The following is a 21391-nucleotide window of genomic DNA, read 5'->3' as shown; positions in this document are numbered from 1 at the left end:
CACCCCGCAGGTCACTAAGCACATTCCCAATGGCCCTCCAGGGAAATTTGATGCTGAGAAATGGACCTTTTCCAAAGTAGTGGTTCAAGACAGATGAGGAATTACAGAGAAGACAGCCTTCCATGGAAAATACCCTGCCTCCAAATCCCCAACGCCTTCATTAGAGAACTGAAAGCACAGGCACACCAGCTGGTCTCCACGGCTTCGAAGCACTGCGGTGCAGTGGAAAGAGCAATGCTATAGGGCTCGTAAACAAGAGACTAGCCTTCTATCCCCATCTCTGCCAGATTTTAGCTGGGTGACCTTGGCATAGGTACTTGGCTTCTCTGGGCCTCACTTTCCTCGTTTGTTAAATGAGGTTTGACCAGACCATGATGTGTTCTGATTCTGAAATCCTCTATTTCAACTTTGAATTACCATTTTACATTTAAAGAAAATTAAAGTGAGCTCCTGAGTGTTGTTTCTCAGGGATCCTGTTATTCCAGGGATCATGCCTCAACCTTTTCAGCATTCTTCATTGGCTCCCCTCCTTCCACAAATCAAACCTAAATTCTTCAACATGGCATTCAAGGTTCTTTGTGATCCACCGTGCCTCTCCAGCCACCCTCCCTTTATACTCACCAATCATGTATTTTATACTCTGGCAATACTGGACTATTTGTATTTTCCTTTAATACTCTTACTGCAATATCAAATATTTATGAGTATGCACTCTGTGCTAGACACACCAGGAAGCTTTTGAACATACTGTTCACTTTGCTTGGACTGCCCTGTATTAACTAAACTAAAGCTTGCTGCTGTAACAAATAAGCTATATAGATTAACACAATAGAAAGTTATTTCTTAGTCATATAACAGTTCACTGTGACAAGCAGCCTTCCATCCAGAATCCTTCTATTTTGCAGCTTTGCCATCCTCCAAGCTTCAGTGTTTTACTTCCAGAGCTAACAGCTGGGAAGAAGAAGAAAGAAAAGGCACACCTGCTTCTTAACCCAGCCCAGAAATGATGCAATCACTTCTGCTCATGTCCCATTAATTAGAACTTGTCACTTGTCACTTGTAGATGGAATTGGAAATTAGTAGGGCCACTTTCCAGAACATTTTCATACTATGGAATGAGAAAGCACAAGTCTTTGATGATCAACCCGCCATCACATGCTCTTCCTTGACTTCTCTAATTAGCAAAGGCTTATTCACCCTTCAAATCCAAGTGCTACCTCCTTTGCGAAGTCTTCCCTGATCTATGCAGGCAGATTTAGGTCCTCCTTTCCTATCCCTCACTACACATTTTACATTTCTCCATTAGGACTATTATCATAATACTAGAGGCCTGGTGCATGAAATTGGTGCACAGGTAGGGTCCCTAGGCCTGGCTGGCAATCAGGGCCGATTTGTGGGGCGACCGGCAGGGCAATTGAGGGGCCCCCACTAGCACTCGCCTTAGCTGGCCTGGTGCCGGCCCTGCCCCCCACTGCTGCCACCGGTCGCCTCCCTCTGCAGGGTGACTGGCAGGGCGATCAGGGGGCCCCCACTGGCACCCACCTTGGCTGGCCTGGGGCCTGTGGGCTAGGAGCAGCTCCTGCATTGAGCGTCTGCTCCCTGGTGGTCAGTGCGCATCATAGCGACCGATCACTCCACCAGTCATTCTGCTGTTCAGTCAATTTGCATATTTGGCTTTTATTATATAAGATACTGTGTAGTTTGCATGCCAGTCTACTTAACTGAACTATGACACTTGAGGCAGGAATCTTGTCTTTTTGTTTTTGTATTTGGAAACCTTAGCATCATGCCCAGTAAATAGTAGTTTTATAATGATATTTAATGAATTAATGAATATTATCATTAAATCAAAGAATGAATGATTACCTTAAAGAAAAGAAGCTGGTTTTTACAGAGGAACAAAGAGCTCAGTGTAAAAAAACAAAACAGAACTTGTGGTGATTTGAGGTCATCTAAAATGCTAAAAAGAAAATAAGCTTCCCATGTAAATGCTACAATTGTAATTAATATTTTGCATTATCACTTATTTAGAATATGTCTCTCTCATAAACTCCACAAGGGTAGGGACCTTATATGTATTGTTCTTTGCTCTGATTCTAGCATCTAGCATACTGTCTGGCACATAGTAGATACTCAACAAATATTTCGGAAGGAATGAATGGATAAAGAAATGAATAAATACATGAATGAAGACTGCATCCTTAATTGCATGAGCCATATAATAAATGCTTAGCTTGGCTTATACAAGGAAAGTGTGGACAGGGCAGTAAAAACCTACCCCAACTAGAAAGACAGCCCAGAGTGCACACGAGGACTTTAACATCATTACCTTGCATAGCCCATGGCATCATCCCCTTTATGTAAGAGGATGAACAAACATTATTGGAGGAAGCTAAAATCTCAACGGGGATAGTAGCCGATGAGTAAATGAGGACAAATGGATGTCTCTAAAATGGTTGCACTATCAGATAACCTTTGTAAATTGGTTAATGAAAGAAGCAGGAAGCAAGAGTGCAGACAATTACAGAAGCATGACAACTGTGAAAAATACAGTGATCGAGAAAAGACAAAAATATGTTTTCATAGTTTTTGAAGAGGTATTGAGACAGTTCTTTAAATGTTTGTAACACATTTATTGTTCTCATAGCTCCCATGTGACAAAATTTGGTTTAGATATTAGATATGACTTTGTCAGGCAACTTCTAAACGGAACCTCTTCCCAGGCCTCGGTCCTGGTTATCTTGAACCTCTGGAAAGTCCTAAATATAATGGAGTAAATTTGCAGTGTGGACTCATTTGAGGTGGTAATGAGGTTGATGTTGATGTTGACAGATGGGCTTTTGCCAGGAGCTGACCAAGACATTAGTGGCAGGGCTAGGCATTAAGTGACCTGTAAATAGGACAGTACAGTTTTTTGCACACATTTGATAATATATAAGAACAGAAGAATGAATGGCATGCTTCAAAGAGCTCTGTCTTTCCTGTGAGTTGGGCACACAGCTGGACTATACTTCCTTGCTCTCTTCATGGAAGTTAGGCAGAGCCATGTGACTGAGTTAAGGCCACTAGAATGTGGATGGAAGTGGTGGGTGCCAATTCCAGGTCTGGCCCATAACAAGCCTCCTGTGCAGTGCTCAGTATACTCTTTCTCTACCCATTGGCTGGGTGGAGAGGATTCTGACCTAGAGGAACATAGAGTATAAGTTGGAAGAAGCCTAGGTCCCTGAATTACTGAATAGGAGATTGACCACCACATTCCAAGCACTTCTACCCCTACCAATCCATTTTGGACTGTGACAAGAGAATGGACAAAAAGAATACATTTTGTTGGGTCAAACCATTGAGATTTTAAAGTCACTTGTTATAACAATTAGCCTATTTTGAATAAAACAGCCCTTAAATTTCTGGACTCTCAAAGGATTGAGATAAAAGAAGGTAACAGAGAACATACCCAATATCAGTGGATATTGTATTTAATGGGATTCTGGAGTTCATTTTAAAGCTGTAGAAATTCCTACATAAGGGACGACCCCGGTGAGGTTGAAACGGCCCCGGTGAGGTAGGGACGACCCTGGTGAGGTTGAAACGGCCCCGGTGAGGTAGGGACAGCCCCGGTGAGGTTGAAACGGCCCCGGTGTGGTAGGGACGACCCCGGTGAGGTTGAAACGGCCCCGGTGAGGTCGGGACAGCCCCGGTGAGGTTGAAACGGCCCCGGTGAGGTAGGGACGGCCCCGGTGAGGCTGTAACGGCCATGGTGAGGCTCAGACGGCCCTGGTGAGGTTGAGACTACTCCAGTGAGTTTGGGACAAATAAAGGGGACCAGTATAGACTGATGAACAGGGGTAGATACAGAGGCAGAGCGACATTGAACAGAATGTCAAACTACAGTGGGAAGCCTGGGGAGGGTTTGGGGGGGATTAAGAAATCAACTGAAGGACTTATATGCATGCATATAAGATTAACCAATGGACACAGGACACGGGGCGGGGGGGGGGGGGGTGGGTAGGGGCCGGGGGAATGTCAAGGGGGGGAAAAAAAGGAGACATTATGTAATACTCTTTGTAATACTTTAAGAAATAAAAATTATTATTTAAAACAAAAACAAACAAACAAAAAAAAAAGAAATTCCTACATAGCCGAAGCCATGCCTGCTGGCCTCTGCTTATCTAATCAGTGCCTTCTGGACATTTTCATTCTCTCAGGAAAACAGTGAATAACCATCTCCCAACTACGTATCATATGTATCCCCCACACGGCCTATTTGATTTAATATATTTAGGGTCTAGTCAGATAATACCACATTTAAAACATGTCTTGCTTTTGCTTTTGTTTTTTGTTAAACATGGTGGTTAAAAAGAAGAAAAATAAATTAGTAAGTAACTTTGTGTTTGGAGGTATAGTTTTTAAATGATTGTACAAGGTTTGTTGAGCACAGTTCTAATGAATTATTATGGGAGAGCCAAGAAAGTTCTGTGGCAAAAATGAGGTCTTTCAGTGCTTGCCTGAAGATGTTATTGGAAAACTTTTGTTTACTTACTGGACTTTGAAAATTAAATCCTTCTTCAAGTAGCCTCCGGGTGTTAAGGACAGTAAATAAAGATGTGCTGATTGGAAACATTTTAAAAACAACTTGTTACAGCCATTAAAATAACAAGGGATAAATTCAACCCAAAACAGAATATTCCAAATTCATTTGGCCTGTCCAACAGAAAAAAACAAACTTAAAAGTTGGATTCCACAAGTCATCTCTCTAAAGATGCTCCACCAAATGAAATTTAGCAGAGACCTGGGACAGGCGCTCTCAAAAGTGCTAGCTTGCTTTTGGCTCTTACTTGTAAACCTAAGCCCATTAATGGAAAGGGGGCAGTTGATCTCCCTATCTTGGGAGTGCCTAGAGAAAGGGATGAACTGGGAAACAGTTAGGGCCTATGGGGAGGAAGAGGTAAGAAATTTAGGAGAAAGTTTCATTTTTTAGTAGAATCCCTGTGGGGCTGAGATGGAAGAAATGGATTTGGGACAGTACTTATCTCTTCAAGAAATAAATTCTGTTGCCCCGTTTTCAAGGGGTGCAAACTAAGCCATGATGATCCTTTAACTTTCTTCATCTCTTCCACAGACTTCATCTTCTATCCCCTTTCCCATGGCACTCCATTCCTTTTATGTCCCACTTAATATCCCAAGCTTCTATAAACAGGCAGCTAGGAGCAGACCTAGTACTTCTTAAAGCTCCTCACCAGAGCTATGTCAAAATACAGCACAGGAGCAGGTGGTTGTTAAGGATATGTTGTTACAATGATTAGTGAACTGACTGCCCCCCTCAAGTTAGGATTCATTCATCAATACAAAGGATGTGCAACCTCCTTATACATTCCCTAGTCAGAGCCCTCAGTACTTGGCAGGAGTTCTTAAGGGGATACTGGTGTTGCTATGTAGAGCTGTTATGTTAACGCTTCTCAGTCTCTTCTCTCAATAATCAGATTCTTTCTTTTCCCCAAGAGCTTTATTCTTTGAAAGATTTTAATCTCAAAGTCATTATATTTAGTAATGTATTACTAAATAAATCACATTTCTAAAGAAAACATCTACACTAATAAAAGAGAAAAATGGGAATTGGCGTACGACCGCTACCCTTCCCATTGGCTAATCAGCGTATCCTTATGCAAATTAACTGTCAGCCAAGATGGCGGCCGGCAGCCAGGCAGCTGGAAGCGAACATGAGGCTTGCTTGCTCCAGGGACTGCAGACTCCAGCGTTCCCCGCCTGACTTGCCCGACTCTGAGCTGGCAGTTTGAAACTTTGTAACAAATATAGCCGGCTGGGATCTCAGAGCTGAAGTTATACATTGTTTCGATTATAGAACGGCAAACAAACCAGCAGCGGAAGCCTCAGAGCTAGAGCCAGAGCTAAAGCTGGCCCAGAAGAAAAAAAAAAAAGAAAAAAAGGAGTGGTTGGGAGCTTCCCACCAGCCTGAAAGCAGTCAAAACCGCCAGCCTGAAAGCAGTCCTCAGCCCCTCACCCAGACTGGCCAGGCACCCCAGTGGGGACCCCCACCCTGATCCAGGACACCCTTCAGGGCAAACCAGCCGGCCCCCAGGCCTCTATCCTATATAGTAAAAGGGTAATATGCCTCCCAGCACCGGGATCAGTGGAGCCGCGAGGCCTCCTGGCACCAGATCAGCGTGACAGGGTGCAGCGCCCAAACCCCCTGATCGCTCTGTGGCTCTGTGTATGACAGGGTGTAGTGTCCCAACCCCCTGATCAGCCCTGCTCTGTGTGTGACAGGGGGTGGCGCCCCAACCCCCCCCCCCCCCCACGGGCCCTGCTCTGTGTGTGACGGGGTAGAGCCATAACCTCCCCATCGGCCCTGCCCTGAGTGTGACAGTGGCATCGCCCCAACCCCCTGATCGGCCCTGCTCTGTGGGCGATAGAGGGCGGCGCCCCAACCCCCTGATCCGCCCTGCTGTGTGTGTGACAGGGGGCGGTGCCCTAACTCCCCTATCGGCCCTACTCTGTGAGTGACAGGGGGGAGCTCCCCAACCCCCTGATGGGCCCTGCTCTGTACGTGACAGGGGGGGGGGCACTGCCCCAACCCCCTGATTGGCCCTGCTCTGTGTGTGACAGGGGGCAGCGCCCCAACCCCCTGATTGGCCCTGCTCTGTGCATCACAGGGGGTGGCGCCGCAACCTCCCCATTGACCCTGCCTTGAGTGTGATAGGGGGTGGTGCCCCAACCCCCCAATCAGCCCTATCCTGAGCATGACTGAGGGTGGCATTGCAACCTCCCAATCCGCCCTGCTGTGTGCATGACAGGGGGTGGCGCCCCAACTCCCCAATCAGCCCTGCTCTGAGCCCCACCAGGGGCTGCACCTAGGGATTGGGCCTGCCCTCTGCCACCCAGGAGCAGGCCTAAGCCAGCAGGTCGTTATCTCCTGAGGGGTCCCAGACTGCGAGAGGGCACAGGCCGGGCTGAGGGACCCCCCCCCCCCCCCCGAGTGCACAAATTTTTGTGCACCGGGCCTCTAGTCCTAAATAATAAAAGGCTAGTATGCAAATTGACCCAACAGCGGAACAACTGGTTGCTATGACATGAACTGAACACCAAGGGGCAGACGCTCAATGCAGGAGCTGCCCCCTGGTGGTCAGTGTGCTCCCACAGGGGGAGTGCCACTCAGCCAGAAGCCAGGCTCATGGCTGGCAAGCACAGTGTTGGTGGAGGGAGCCTCTCCCGCCTCCGTGGCAGTACTTTGATGTCCGACTCCCAGTGGGGAGTGGGCCTAAGATGGCAGTCATACATCCCCCAAGGGATCCTGGACTGCGAGAGGGTGCAGGCCAGGCTGAGGGCCCTCCCCCCCCCCGCCCCCCCCCCCCCCCCCCCGCCTCAAGTGCATGATTTTCCGTGCACTGCCCTCTAGTCCTATATAATAAAAGCATATGCAAATTGTCCCCTCGACCGGAGTTCTTCCAGGAGTTCGACCAAGGAGTGGGCCAGCCGGAGGAAGGGAGGGAGGTCCTGGCACTGGCAGGTGGCTGGGGGAAGAGAGGGAGGCCCTGGCCAGTGGCGGCAGCAGTGGCAGTGTTGGCAGGCAGCAGCAGGTGGCCAGGGGAAGGGAGGGAGTACCTGGCTGGCAGCTGGCAGCTGGCAGCCAGCAGCCACTAGGAACCCTACCAGTGCACGAGTTTTGTACATTGGGCCTAGTATTAAATATTTATTAGGTATTGTATTAATGAGTGCTTTATATACATTGTCTAAAAACTCTCAAGTAGTCTGAAAAAAATGGAAATTATTAGTCCCATTTTACAGATGAGTAAACTGAGGTTTGGAGATGTTAAATAAATAGTCTAAGTCTTATTGCTAGAAACTAAATTCTGATTGGCCTCACCTCTACACCCATATTCTTTCCACTATACTCTCTCTATCATATAGAAAACACATGGCCAAAGAGAACTCCTTCTTAGTAGGAACATACAGCCTTTGCAGGGAGTTAGTGTGGCTTAATATCCCCATCTCCCAGTTGCCCACTCCTCCAAAAATGAAAGAAGTTCTTCATTATTTAGTCAACCTGGTCCAGTTTGTTGTGACTACATATACAGTCTTTTAGGCTTTTTTGAAGTACTGGGCATGGTTCAAGTAATTCCATTATCCTATATAATAAAAGCCTAATATGCTAAGTCCCCGGTCGTCTGGTCAGCTGTTCAACTAATCAAAGCTGAATATGCTAATGATATACTAAGGCAGCTCAACCGCTCACTATGATGTGCACTGACTACCAGGGGGCAGACGCTCTGACCAGTAGGTTAGCTTGTTGCTGGGGTCCAGCCAACGGGACTGCGTGAGACAGGCTTGACATCCCCTGGAGCCCTCACACGGTCCCTCCCTGGCTGGCCAACCTCCCACCTCTCTCCCTGACACCGATGGGGTCCCTTAGCCAGGCCTGCACCCTCTCGAAATTCAGGACCCCTTGGGGGATTTCAGAGAGCCGGTTTTGGCTCGATCCGCCATAGGTTATCCTTGTAAAACACCAAGAGCCTAGAGAATCCAGACAGGAAACTAGAGCTGGCAGTTCAAAACAAATGGAAGTTGGGCAGAGGGAGTTCAGAATACAGGTTTAGGCACAGACCTCCTCCGCTGGATTCATTTTCTTCCTCCTTCAATTCTATTGAGTATTCAGTGATGTACCATGGACTGATGTGGGGAGGGGAATCCTTAGGGAATACAACATTTGATGGGAATAAGAGGAGTCATTGAAGAATGACAGCCTAGGATGAGTGACAATGAAGAGAAGAGAAAATACAGACTGGTCAGAGTGAGAGACAAACATTTGATGATTCGGGAGGCTCTGAGAGAAGCCAAGCCAGCTTTGTTGTGATTTGATTAAAAAAGAAAAGGGAAAGGATGGCTGACCCTTTCCACTGATTGGTTTTGTAATCTACTGGTGGGGTCTTCACCAAATGAAGTAAACCCCAATGGAAGGTGATGGGGAAGTGTTGCTAGGCCTTCTGGTAGTACTTTTGTTGCAGAACTCATTTATCAAAGGGACCTACACAACCTCCCCTACCCAGCTGGTAACTTTGAAGCCAGAATCTTTAAAAATTACAGAATAAATTATGAAAAAGGATATTACTAATTCCAGTAGTAAAATGAAAATTGTTCGTCCAGTATCCTATGGTTAAATTCTGTGCTGCTATGCAGAAAATTCACAACTCCCCTATCTTTGTGTTAGCTGAAAGACAAAATAATAAAAACAAACAAACACACTCAAAACAATAATAACCCAAAATCCCCTCTGGGTATCCAGAAATACTGGGCAACCTTGAGCAGAGCTTAACTGATTTAGATATTTAATTGCTGTAAAATAAAAGTGTTTACATGGAGATTAAAAATAACTAATTTTCCTTAGAAACCCAAATTTTTAGTTCAAATAATGAGATCTGTTAACCTACTTGCTTATATTTTCAATGGATCAGTTATTTAGTTTATAGTAGCTAAAAGACAAAAGGTAAACATCAAAGAAAGAGAGCAGATACATATTTTTCCTTACTTTAAAATTTAAACAGTACTCAAGAAACATCTAAAGATCTGTCTATTCTGCATTCAAAGAAAATGCCCTTCCTAAATATTTTATTCTAGAGTCTAAAGCAGCCGTGGGCAAACTATGGCCCGCGGGCCGGATCCAGCCCGTTTGAAATGAATAAAACTAAAAAAAAAAAAAGACCGTACCCTTTTATGTAATGATGTTTACTTTGAATTTATATTAGTTCACACAAACACTCCATCCATGCTTTTGTTCCGGCCCTCCGGTCCAGTTTAAGAACCCATTGTGGCCCTCGAGTCAAAAAGTTTGCCCACCCCTGGTCTAAAGTGTTATTGTTGTTGTTGTTTTTGTTTTGTTTTGTTTTGTTTGGCAGGGGTGGGGGAGTTGAAGGTGGATAGGGAATTATTGTAAAATGCCATAAAAAATTCTTCTGTATCTGAATTCCCAAAGTGATTTCACTGTCTTTAATAAGTGTTAGCAAAGAGATCTACTTATCCATGGTTAAATTCTGGCTAAAAATGAATTTCAGAGTATTTTCTTTTGAGCTCAGAGAAAAAGTAGTCTCTCCTGGACTTCATATTCCAAAAATTTCTGCCTTGATTGACCACCCTTAGCAATAAATTTGAAGACTTGTGTATCCTATATAATAAAACTCTAATATGCAAATCGACCAAACTGCAGAATGACCAGTGGAACACTGGTCACTATGATGCACATTGACCATCAGGGGGCAGATGGTCAATGCAAGAGAAGCCCCCTGGTGGTCATGCTCTACCACAGGGGGAGCACCACTCAGCCAGAAGCCAGGCTCACAGCTGGTGAGCGCAGTGGCGGTGGTGGGAGCCTCTCCCACCAGGGGGAGCACTGCTCAGCCAGAAGCTGGGCTCATGACTGGCGAGTGCAGCAGCAGTGGCAGGAGCCTCTACTGCCTCTGCTGCTGGAGGGTAGTAAGGAACGAGGGGTCCCAGACTATGGGAGCCCCAGACTGCAAGAAGGATCTCTGACTGCCAGCTTACAAACATCCCCCGAGGGCTCCCAGACTGCAAGAGGGCACAGGCCAGGCTGAGGGACACACCCTACCCAGTGCACGAATTTTATGCACCGGACCTCTAGTACTCCATAAAGAGCATAAAGCCTCAGTCTTAATCCTTTTATCCTTTATACTGATAAAGGCTGTCTCTTAGGTGCCAGGCAACATCTCAGAGTCCCTTTATCTGAACATTCAAAGTAGAGATAATCATTTGAAAACTATGCAAGTAGTTAAGAACCCATTTTTAAAAACCCATTTTTAAGAGGCTGCCATCCCCTTAACTCAGTGACCAATATTAGCCTCATCAATAAGGGGACAACCAGACATTATGTACAGCCTAATACGATGCAGAAGGAAGAATTCTTATCAAAAATTTTAACCTGATTCTTACCAAGCCTTTCTCCGAGCTTAAAAGAAATACAGAAGACAGAAGAACATGTTTAACAACACCATGAAAAAAAAAATCAGACAACTCCAGAAGGTGGGACATTCTACAGAACAATTGGCCAGAATTGTCAACAAGTCAATGTCATGAAAATAAAATGTATGTGAGTGTGGCAAGAGGAGGCAGTTCCGGATTAGAAATCTTAAGAAATACAACCACCAAATACGTGGAGCTTATTGAATTAACTATCTTTAAAAGATTGTTTGGAGTAACTGGGGAGTTATTCTTAAAGGGCATAGGATTCATTTGGGATAATGAAAATGTTCTGGAAATAGTGGTAGTGGTTGTATAACATTGTAAAGGTGTTTAGTGCTTCTGAATTGGACACTTTGTGGGCTCTATCCCCAGTAGGGGGCATGCAGGAGGAAGCCCATCAATGTTTCACTCTCATGTAAATGTTTCTCTCCTTCTCCCTTCCTCTCTCACTCTCTCTCAAAAAAAGTAAATTTTACAATAGGAAATATATGAATGTATTGAAAAATTATGTGAATCTTGTTAAATGTGACAACAGATTTTTGTTTACCTAACAAAGATATGTTAATTATTTATGGATGAATTTTGAAGTATTTAGGGGTGAAATATATATACCTATAACTTGCTTTAAATTACTGCAGCAAAAAAAAAGAAGAAGAAAAAGGAAAAATAAGGATTATATGGCAAATTTTTGCAATTGTTTGATCTAGGTGATAAATATTGGATGATCATCATAATATTCTGATTCTTTTTCTGTATGTACTAGAATTTTGAAAAGGAGAGGGGAACCCTGGACAAATTACCTCTCTGTACAACACCACAAACTTGTGATTGGAGTTCTGAAATAGAAACATGAGCTACCCTGAAGAGATGCTCTCTGGAAGGCCACACTTCCCAGGGGTAAGAAGACTTGGTGGTCATAGTCATGTGCATATCAAAAAGCCAGTCCTGGCCAGTGATTCAGTTGGTTGGAGCATCATCCCATTCACCAATAAGTTGAGGGTTTGATTCCTGGTCAGGGCACATGCCTCAGTTGCCAGTTCCATCCCCAATCGGGGCACGGACAGGAGGCAACCAATTTATGTTTCTCTCTCAGATCAATGTTTCTTTTTTTTTTTCTCCTTCCTCTCTCCTCCCCCCACCCCCCCACCCCTCTCTCTCAAAAAAAAAAAAAAAATCAATAGAACATATCCTTGGGTGAGAATTAAAATAATAAATAAATAAATAAATAAATAAATAAGTAGCCCAAAAGAAAGTTCAAAAGGGTGAAGACAACGTGTCACTCCAAAGCCAGAGCGCAGGAAGTCTGCACAAAGAGTCATTGCTATCAATGATAACTGGTTCCCCAGCTACCCCCACATCCTCCTTTGGGGTTTAGTATTTAATAGCACTGAAAGGTCAGACTGTTGCCGTTCTGGAAGTTAAACAGAGAGAACGAACTGTTTTCACCAAAGGCACCCTGTAGGTCACTTCTCTTTTACAAATCAATGCTCCAGAAAGCAAGTCACTAGGTTGTGTCTCTTCTAGATCATCATGAAGAAAAAAAATGATTCTTCTTCTTCATAAGTAGAACTTTAGCATGCCCCTACTAGAAGTGCACTCAGAAGAGAAGGGAAGAAGACTTTGAAAAAATAACCACTCAAGGCCCTTAATAAAGTAAAGCTCTGGGAACATAAATGGATGGCTTCCCCTGCCCACAATATCTTATAACATCTGCAAAGCACTTCATTTATACCAACAGTTGTGTCCTTGCAATAAAGCATAAATCACTTTAATAATTCTTCAATTTCCTTCCGGGTTAAAATCTTACAAATCTCAAAATAAGCAGCTTTCTCTTAAGGGTTTTTGATTTGCAAGGAACTGTTAGGTATTCTTTACTCACCAAGGCATTCTGCTCAGGTTTGGTTTGATCCTGTCTTCTCTGCTGCTTGCATCTCTACATCTCTGCCAGGAATCTTCCTCCAATTAAAGAGCATCTAGGAGAGGGAAACCGACCTTCTCCGCCCTCTCCTTCCTATTCTGCAAGAGGAGACAGTACTCTGATTGCAGATGTCAGATGTAGGGTCATATTTACAGTGAGTAGGGTAGCTCCCTTCCTCTCCTCAACCTTCTTCTCCCTCCCATCCCCTCCCCCGACTCCCCTTCTGCCCTTTGCCCTTTCCTAGCCTTTCTTCTGTATTTTTTTTTTCCCTTCTAGGTGGTCTCAGGAGGGCATTTCTCCCTCATGCAATGAAATTCAACCATTTGTTTCTCCTCTGTTCTTATAATATTCTTAAAAAAAATTTTTTTTTTTTACTTTTCAATTACAGTTAACATACAGTATTATATTAGTTTTAGGTGCACAACATTTATCTAACTTAAGACTTATCACCCTGATACGTCTAATACCCATTTGACACCATACGCTATTACTATGTTCTCCATGCTGTATTTTGCATCCCCGTGACTGTTTTTATTGCTGGTAATTTGTATGCCTTAATCCCGTCACCTTTTTTTTTACGACCCCAAATTCCCTCCCATCAGATAAGCATCAATTTATTTTCTGTATCTATGAGTTTATTTCTGTTTTGTTTATTTTGTTTTTTTAGATTCCACATTAAATGAAACCATATAGTATTTGTCTTTGGCTAAGTGACCTTCCAGTCATATATGTACCACATCTTCTTTATCCATTCATCTGTGGATGGGCACTTGGGTTGTTGCTTCTATATTTTGGCTATTGTAAATAGTATATGAACAGAACAGATGTTTTTTTTTCCAGCATCTGTTGAGATGTTCATGTGGTTTTTGACCTTTATTCTATTGATATGGTATATTGTATTAATTGATTTTTGACTGTAAAACCAACCTTGCCTTCCTGGGATAATTCTCACTTGGTCATTTCAGCTGTGGGCAAACTACGGCGTGAGGGCCGGATCCGGCCCGTTTGAAATGAATAAAACTAAAAAAAAAAAAAAAGACCGTTCCCTTTTATGTAATGATGTTTACTTTGAATTTATATTAGTTCACACAAACACTCCATCCATGCTTTTGTTCCGGCCCTCCGGTCCAGTTTAAGAACCCATTGTGGCCAAAGTTTGCCCACCCCTGTATAGTCTCCCTCTCCCCCCCACATTTTAAAAACTGTTTTAAAATACACATAACATAAAATTTACCACCTTAAACATTTTGAAGTATACAGTTCAGCAGTGTTAAATACATTCATAATGTTGTGCAACACCACCATCCATCTTTATAACTCTTTTCATATTATAATATTGAAAGTTTATTCTCATTAAACAATAAAATCCCATTTCTCCCTTCCCCCACCCCCTGGAAACCACCATTCTGTCTCTATGATGTTGACTACTCTAGCGACTTCATATTAGTGGAATCATATTGTATTTGCCATTTTGTTACTGGTTTATTTCACTTAGCATAATATTTTCAGGTTCCATGTTGTAGCATATAGCATATGTCAGAATTTCCTTACTTTTAAAGGCTGAATAACATTCCATTGTATGTATATACCACATTTTGCTTATCCATTCATCTGTCAATGGATATTTGGGTCGCTTCCATATTTTAACTATTGTGAAAATGCTGTGAATATAGGCATACAAATATCTCTTCAAGACCCTGCTTTCAATTATTTTGGGTATATATCTAGAAGAGAATTTGCTGCATCATATGGTAATTCCATTTTATTTTTATTTTATTTTATTTTTAAAATATATTTTATTGATTTTTTACAGAGAGGAAGGGAGAGAGATAGATAGTTAGAAACATCGATGGGAGAGAAACATCAATCAGCTGCCTCCTGCACACCTCCCACCGGGGATGTGCCCGCAACCCAGGTACATGCCCTTGACCGGAATCGAACCTGGGACCTTTCAGTCTGCAGGCCGACGCTCTATCCACTGAGCCAAACCGGTTTTGGCCCATTTTATTTTTTTAAAGAACTACCTTACTGTTTCCTCAGCTTCTGTACCATTTTACATTCTCACCAACAAGGCGCAAGAGTTCTAATTTCTCTACATTCTTACCACACTTGTTTTCTGTTTTTTAGGTTTTTTTTTTTTGGTTTTTTTTTACAGCAACCATTCTACTGGGTATGAGGTAGTCTAATTATAGTTTGACTTGCAGACCCCTAATGGTTAGGAATGTTGAGCATCTTTTCTTGTCCTTATTAGTCATTTGCATATCTTTGGAGAAATGTCTATTCAAGTCCTTTGCTCATTTTGAATTGGTTTGTTTGTGTTTTTGTTGAGTTTTAGGAGTTCTTTATATATTCTGGATATTAATCCTTTACCAAACATATGATTTGAAAATATTTTCTCCCATTCTATGTGTTGCCTTTTTACTCTGTGGATAGTGTCTTGATATACAAAAATGTTTAATTTTCATGAAGTTTAATGTTTATTTTTCCTTTTGTTACCTATGCCTTTGGTGTCATATCCAAGAAAGCATTGCCAAATTCAGTGTAATGAAGTTTTTGTCCCATGTTTTTTCCCCTAAGAGTGTATAGTCATATTTATATGTTGCTTTTTTCAAGTTCTAGCATAAATTCTTTGGATCTGCATTCATAAAGCAATATTATTCTGTACTTTTCTTGTGATGTCTGGTTTTGGTATAAGGATCATACTAACCTCAAAGAATGAGTTAGGAAGTGTTCCTTCCTCTTCTATTTTTTGGAAGAGTTTGTGAAGAATTTCTATTAATTCTTTATATTGTGGTAAAATTAAACAGTGAAGTCATATTAGACCTGGGCTTTGAACCAACTTCATTTTAAGTAACCAAAAATGAGAGTGCTTGGGTAAGATGAGACATAATTCTGGCTTAGAATTAGATCATGATCAGAAAATTCCAAGTGTTCCACTCCCCCTTTCTTTCACAAATTAAAACATTTAGTGAGGGAAGAGATAAACTTTTGTGACTTTATTTCCTCATCCAATAAGTTCAAAGTATTTAGAAAATGGTGATTATAGACCAAGGCTCAGCCTGGATTCACAGATCGAAAACAGCAATAACTTTTAATGTACAGACAGATACTTCCCAGATGCATGATGTCAGTCACAAGAGACAGCAGAGGGAAAAGGACCAGGGAAGATTTAGTGAAATCATTCCATCATAAACACAATCTACATTACATTCCCTATTCTGGGGACCAGTAGTGAGACAAATACTTTAACACAATATACTATTCCTGGGAACTAGAGCTCAGAGTATGCTGCCTGGGTTACTCATGGAAAACCAGCAAGAGAACTAAGAATTAGTACCTTTGTCACCTAATTCCTGGTTTAGTGCTTTATTTTGATCAATATCTTTGAGTGTTCTGTGCTTGGAATGCACAAGGGAGATGGTTCTCAGAGCCTCTCCATAAAGTTTTTATTTGGTCAGGAGTAATCTATCAGTACCTTTATCTCCAATTCACCTCCAATTTAGTCTTCATATTGCACTTATTTTCAATCAGAAACCAAATTCTGGGTAGAAGTTCATAAAATACTGTTAGCAGTTAAGAAAAGGTTTACTGCTATTAGGGGACAATTTCCAGAATGGTAGATAAGGAGCTCCAAAGACCCACGCTTCAACAAAATAACTATACTGGTGAAAATTACTTTTAAAACAACCATTTGAAGTTCTTGTCCCACAAAGGGAGATAAAAGCCAAGAAGACCAAAGGCTACTTGCTGCCACTCAGTGACCTGCTTAGAAAGCAGAGTTATCACTCCTAGAGAAGTGGTTGTTTTCCCTGTCCCCAGTTTGAGAGTAGAATCTCGGAGATATTGCCCAGGGGAAGAGGCAGGTGACAAGAACAGAGTGTTCTGAAGCTCTTGCCACAAGAGAACAGACTTTATTTGGAACAGAGTTTGGGGAAGTCAAGCTGAAGAGAGCTCTGGAAAACAATGGATATTTTGGCGATAAGCAATTAAGAGGAAGCTGGTTGCAACAGGCTAGACTGTAGGCTATCTAGTGTACCAGAAAGAACCAGAATAAAGGACATCTAAGAAGAGCCCTCCCTGGGTCAGAATAAATCTCAAAGTCTGGCCTCAAAAACTACCTCTGGATCAGATTGTGGAGCAATTTATGCTCCAGAGCATTGATGAAAACAATAGAGTGATTAGTTATCAACTAATGAAGCCTAACAGCTGGTGATCATACCAATAGAGACAGACAACTTAACAGAGAAATCAAGGATAGAGACAGTCCAAGAGAGTTGTGCTAAAATCACTGTCATCCCAGGATGATTGTGCACACGACCAAGCATGCATATTCAAAGGAGCAACATCAGAGGTTTCACACTGCAGGGAAATTGACTTTATTAAAATAATCTAGCTAAGTCACTAAACAAGCAAAAAAACAAACTATAACAATAAGTTCATAAGCTCAAAAATAAGCAATAAGGTTGAGGGAATCAATATCCAGAGTTGCTACACTACATTACCTAAAATTAGAGGCCCGGTGCACGGATTCATGCACCAGTGGGGTCCCTCAGCCTGGCCTGTGGGGATCAGGCCAAAACTGGCTCTCTGACATCCTCTGAGGGATCCTGGATTGGGAGAGGGAGGTTCTCAGGTGACACACCCCAGAAATGGGCTCCCTCCTCTCTGGTTCTGGGTGCATCACCCAAGAACCACAGCTGCCAAGTCACCGTAGCTCGGCAGCTTCTGCATTGAGCGTCTACCTCCTGGTGGTCAGTGCACGTCATAGCTACCAGTCGGATGGTCAAATGGTCGGCCAGTTGGCTGGTTGCTTAGGCTTTTATATATATATAGATGTCCAGTACATAACAAAAAAAAATTATTATATCTGCAAAGAAACAGAAAAGTGTTTTCTGACTTATACATGGGTGGAAAAAAGCAATCAACAGAAATTCCCTGTAAGAGGACCCAGGCCCTCAACTTAGCAAAAACTTCAAAGCAGCTATTATAAATATCTTCAATGAACTAAAGAAAACCATGCATAAAGAAGCCAAAGAAGCTCTGGCTGGATGGGTCAGTTTGTTGGAGCATCATCCCATACACCAAAAGGTTTCAGATTCAATTCCCAATCAGGGCACATACCTAGATTGCGGATTCAATCCCCAGTCAGGGTGTGCGTGGGAGGCATCTGATCTCTCTCTCTCTCTCTCTCTCTTTCTCTTTCTCTCGCTCTCTCTTCTTTTCTCTTTAGAATCGGTGGAAACATATCCTCAGGTGAGGATTTAAAAGGCACACAAAAGAAACCCAAGATGGTTTGGCTCAGTGGATGGAGCATCAGCCAGTGGACTGAAGGGTTCCAGGTTCCATTCTGGTCAAGGGCACATACCTCAGTTGCAGGCTTAATCCTTGGCCCTGGGCAGGGTGTATGTGGGAGGCAACCAATTGATGTGTCTTGCTTACATCGATGTTTCTCTCTCCCCTTTCCTTACATTCTCTCTAAAAATCAATGGAAAAATGTCCTCAGGTGTGGATTAACAAGGAAAAAAAAGAAGCAAAAGAAGGCATAATGACAATGTCTCATAAGGTAATTACTAAAGAGATATAATTTTTTTTAAAAAAAGAACCCAATGAGACCCTGCCCTGATGAACAATGGCTTCGTTTCCTGAAGAGCCCAAGCCTGGAGACCTGATTGAGATTTACCGAATTGGCTACTCGCACTGGGCCCTCTATGTGGGCGATGGTTATGTGATCCACCTGGCTTCCCCAAATGAGTACCCTGGGGCTGGCTCCTCCAGCCTCTTCTCTGTGCTGAGCAGCAGAGGGATGGTGAAAAGGGAGCTCCTGAGTGACGTGGTGGGGGGCTGCCGCTATCGGGTCAACAACCACTTGGACCACGAGTTCTCACCACTGCCCGTGAACAAGATTATCAGTTCTGCGGAGGAGATGGTCGGTAAGGAGTTGGCGTACAGTGTTCTGAGCAGGAACTGTGAGCACTTTGTCACCGATCTGAGATACGGCAAGGCCCGCAGCCCGCAGGCAGAAAAGTTTGTGACTGGAGCAAGTGTGACCCTTGGAGCTGCAGTTGTGGCTGCTCTCGCCTGTTCTGTCATGAAGAAGCGATCCCAACACCAGTGACAGCCTGAAGGGGCAGGAAACCCCGCATTAGAAGCCGCTGTAGAGACGACCTCTCACAGTCCTGTCCTCTTACCCGAGCTCTCGGGGAACCTGTTATTCTGTCTCTCACTGTCCCTCTCTCACTGGCTGAAGGATGGACTGATTGTGACCAGACTGAGGAATTCATACGTGAACCTACCTAACCTCCAGAGAGGGGTTCCGCTGCTTCTGTGGCGCCTAAAGCAGAACGGAAGCACCTGGGCACCTGGTGGGGACCCAGCGTTTTCTGTCCGTGTGACCTGGGGAAAGCTCTGGACTCTCAGAGCCTCAGTCCCTTCCTCTCCGAGCCGGGGAAGTGACCCGCTCGAAGGTCATCGTGAGGATCAGATAAGGTGGTGGGTGGAGGACCGCAGGCCCTGTCCGGCCTGTAGCAGGTGCTCCATGGATTGTCTCCTTGTTCTCTGTAGACTGACCACTGTGCTCAGCAGCCGTCATTCATTTACTCTCATGGTGCAAAAAGAAACACACGGTTACCTCCCGTGCAGTCCCACCCTCTGTCCTTGAATCGCCTGATGAGGCATAAACATCTCCCAGCATCTTTCCAGTGCCTCCTACTCCTTCAGCCAGCCCTCCTTTTTAGAAGTTTTGTTTTACTTTCATACTTTTTTTCAGAGAGGAAGGGAGAAGGAGAGAGAGAAACATCAGTAACGAGAGAAGATCATTGATCGGCTGCCTCCTGCACATCCCACACCAGGGATTGAGCTGCAACCTGGGCATATGCCCTGATGAGGAATTGAACTGTGACCTCCTGATTCATAGATCAACGCTCAACCACTGAGCCATGGGGCTTATTTTTCTTTTCTAACTCAAAGGTCAACTCCTCACCCATCTGTGACGACCACATAGAATTAAATCATCTTCCCGGGCCCAACTTGCCATGGCTCATGCTGCCCCTGGTTGAATATTGAAATGAGTCACCTCCACTTTGAGGGCAGTGAAACTCCTGTGTGACCCTGTAAGGATGGATACGTGTCATTATAATGTGTCCACATTTATAGAATGCACCACACCCAGAGCGAATCTTGGGCTAAACTAAGGTCGGTGGGTTGTTATGATGTGCTGATGTAGGTTCATCCGTTATAACAAAAATACACGCTCTGGACAGGGATGCGGATAATGGGGAGGCTCTGCGTGAGTGGGGGGTGGGGCATATGGGAAATCTCTGTACCTTCCTCTCAATGTCTCTATAAACCTAAAATTTCTCTAAAAATTAAATTAAGTCTTTAAAAAAAAAAAAAAAAAAAAGAACCCAATGAATACTGTGAACTTGAAAAATACAATGACAGAAAAAAAAATCCCTAGAAGGCTCAATAATATATCTGACCTGGCAGAAGAAAGAAGTGGCCAACTTGAAGACAGATAGATGGATGGATAGATAGATAGATAGATAGATGATAGATAGATAGATATTATTTGACCTTGAGAGCAGAGAGAAAGAATAATAATATGAACAGAACCTCAGAAAAATATGAGATACCATTAAGCACATTAACATATGCATAATGGAGTACCAGAAAAGGAAGAGAGAAGCCAAAACAATATCTGAAGAAATACTGGCTGAAAACTCGGTGAAATTTGGTGAAAAACATTAATCTACACATTCAAAAAGTTCAACTAACCTCAATAGATAAAATATAAAGCGATCCACATTTAGACACATCCTAGTAAAAATGTTAAATAAGAAGGTTGATATAACAAACTCTAAATGTAATTTACTTTTCTTTTTTTCTCAACTTCTTTAAGAGGTATAAAATTGTATTTTATAACAATGTATTATATAGTTTGTAACAAAACTATAAACCAACTAGACCTAACAGACATCTATCTATAAAATGCTCCAACCATCAACAGCAGAATATACATTCATCTCAGGTGAATATGGACTATTTTCCAGGTTAGGCAATATCCTAGGTTATAAAACAAATCCTAATAAATTTAAAAGATATGAAATTATGCAAAATATGACTTTTGACCACAATGGAAAGAAATTAGAATCAATAAGAGAAGGAAATTTGATAATTTCACAAATATGTGAATATTCATCTATAAACTCCTAAATAACCAATAGGTCAAAAAATTATAAGGGAAATTAGAAAATACTTTAAGATTAAAATGGAAGCAAAACACTAAAACTTGTGGAATGTATCAAAGCAGTTCTTAGAGGGGAAATTTATAGCTGTAGATAATTTTATTTTTAAAAAGAGAGAGATTTCAAATCAATAACTTATCATTTTACTTTAAGAAACTAGGAAAAGAAGAGCAAACTAAGCCTGAGTAAAGGAAATAGTAGATAATAGAGGAAATTGATAAAACAAAGAATGAGAAAAACAATAGAG

At 42.7% G+C, this 21391-nt stretch overlaps 1 protein-coding gene and 1 pseudogene across 4 annotated transcripts in view; one reads left to right on the top strand and one right to left on the bottom strand.

Annotated features, from left to right (window-relative positions):
* Window positions 1–21391, bottom strand: part of MKLN1 (muskelin 1) — a 323342-nt gene that overhangs the window by 185053 nt on the left and 116898 nt on the right. For 3 of the 4 annotated variants that reach the window (XM_070423908.1, XM_070423911.1, XM_070423907.1), the window contains one exon: window positions 12863–12999. In XM_070423908.1, coding sequence (XP_070280009.1) covers window positions 12863–12870 — 8 coding nt within the window. In that variant the 5' untranslated portion in view covers window positions 12871–12999. Of the gene's footprint in view, window positions 1–12862; window positions 13062–21391 lie in introns of those variants that run through there. The other variant, XM_070423910.1, reaches the window with a different exon arrangement.
* On the top strand, window positions 18531–19044 carry LOC139016866 (phospholipase A and acyltransferase 4 pseudogene; annotated as a pseudogene).

This window comes from Myotis yumanensis, unplaced genomic scaffold (genome assembly GCF_028538775.1).
Source record: "Myotis yumanensis isolate MYYU_CA2020_CCGP unplaced genomic scaffold, mMyoYum1.0.hap1 SCAF_9, whole genome shotgun sequence".
NCBI classification, from domain to species: domain Eukaryota; kingdom Metazoa; phylum Chordata; class Mammalia; order Chiroptera; family Vespertilionidae; genus Myotis; species Myotis yumanensis.
The sequence above is the reverse complement of the archived record's forward strand: the minus strand, read 5'-3'. Positions and strand labels throughout refer to the sequence as shown.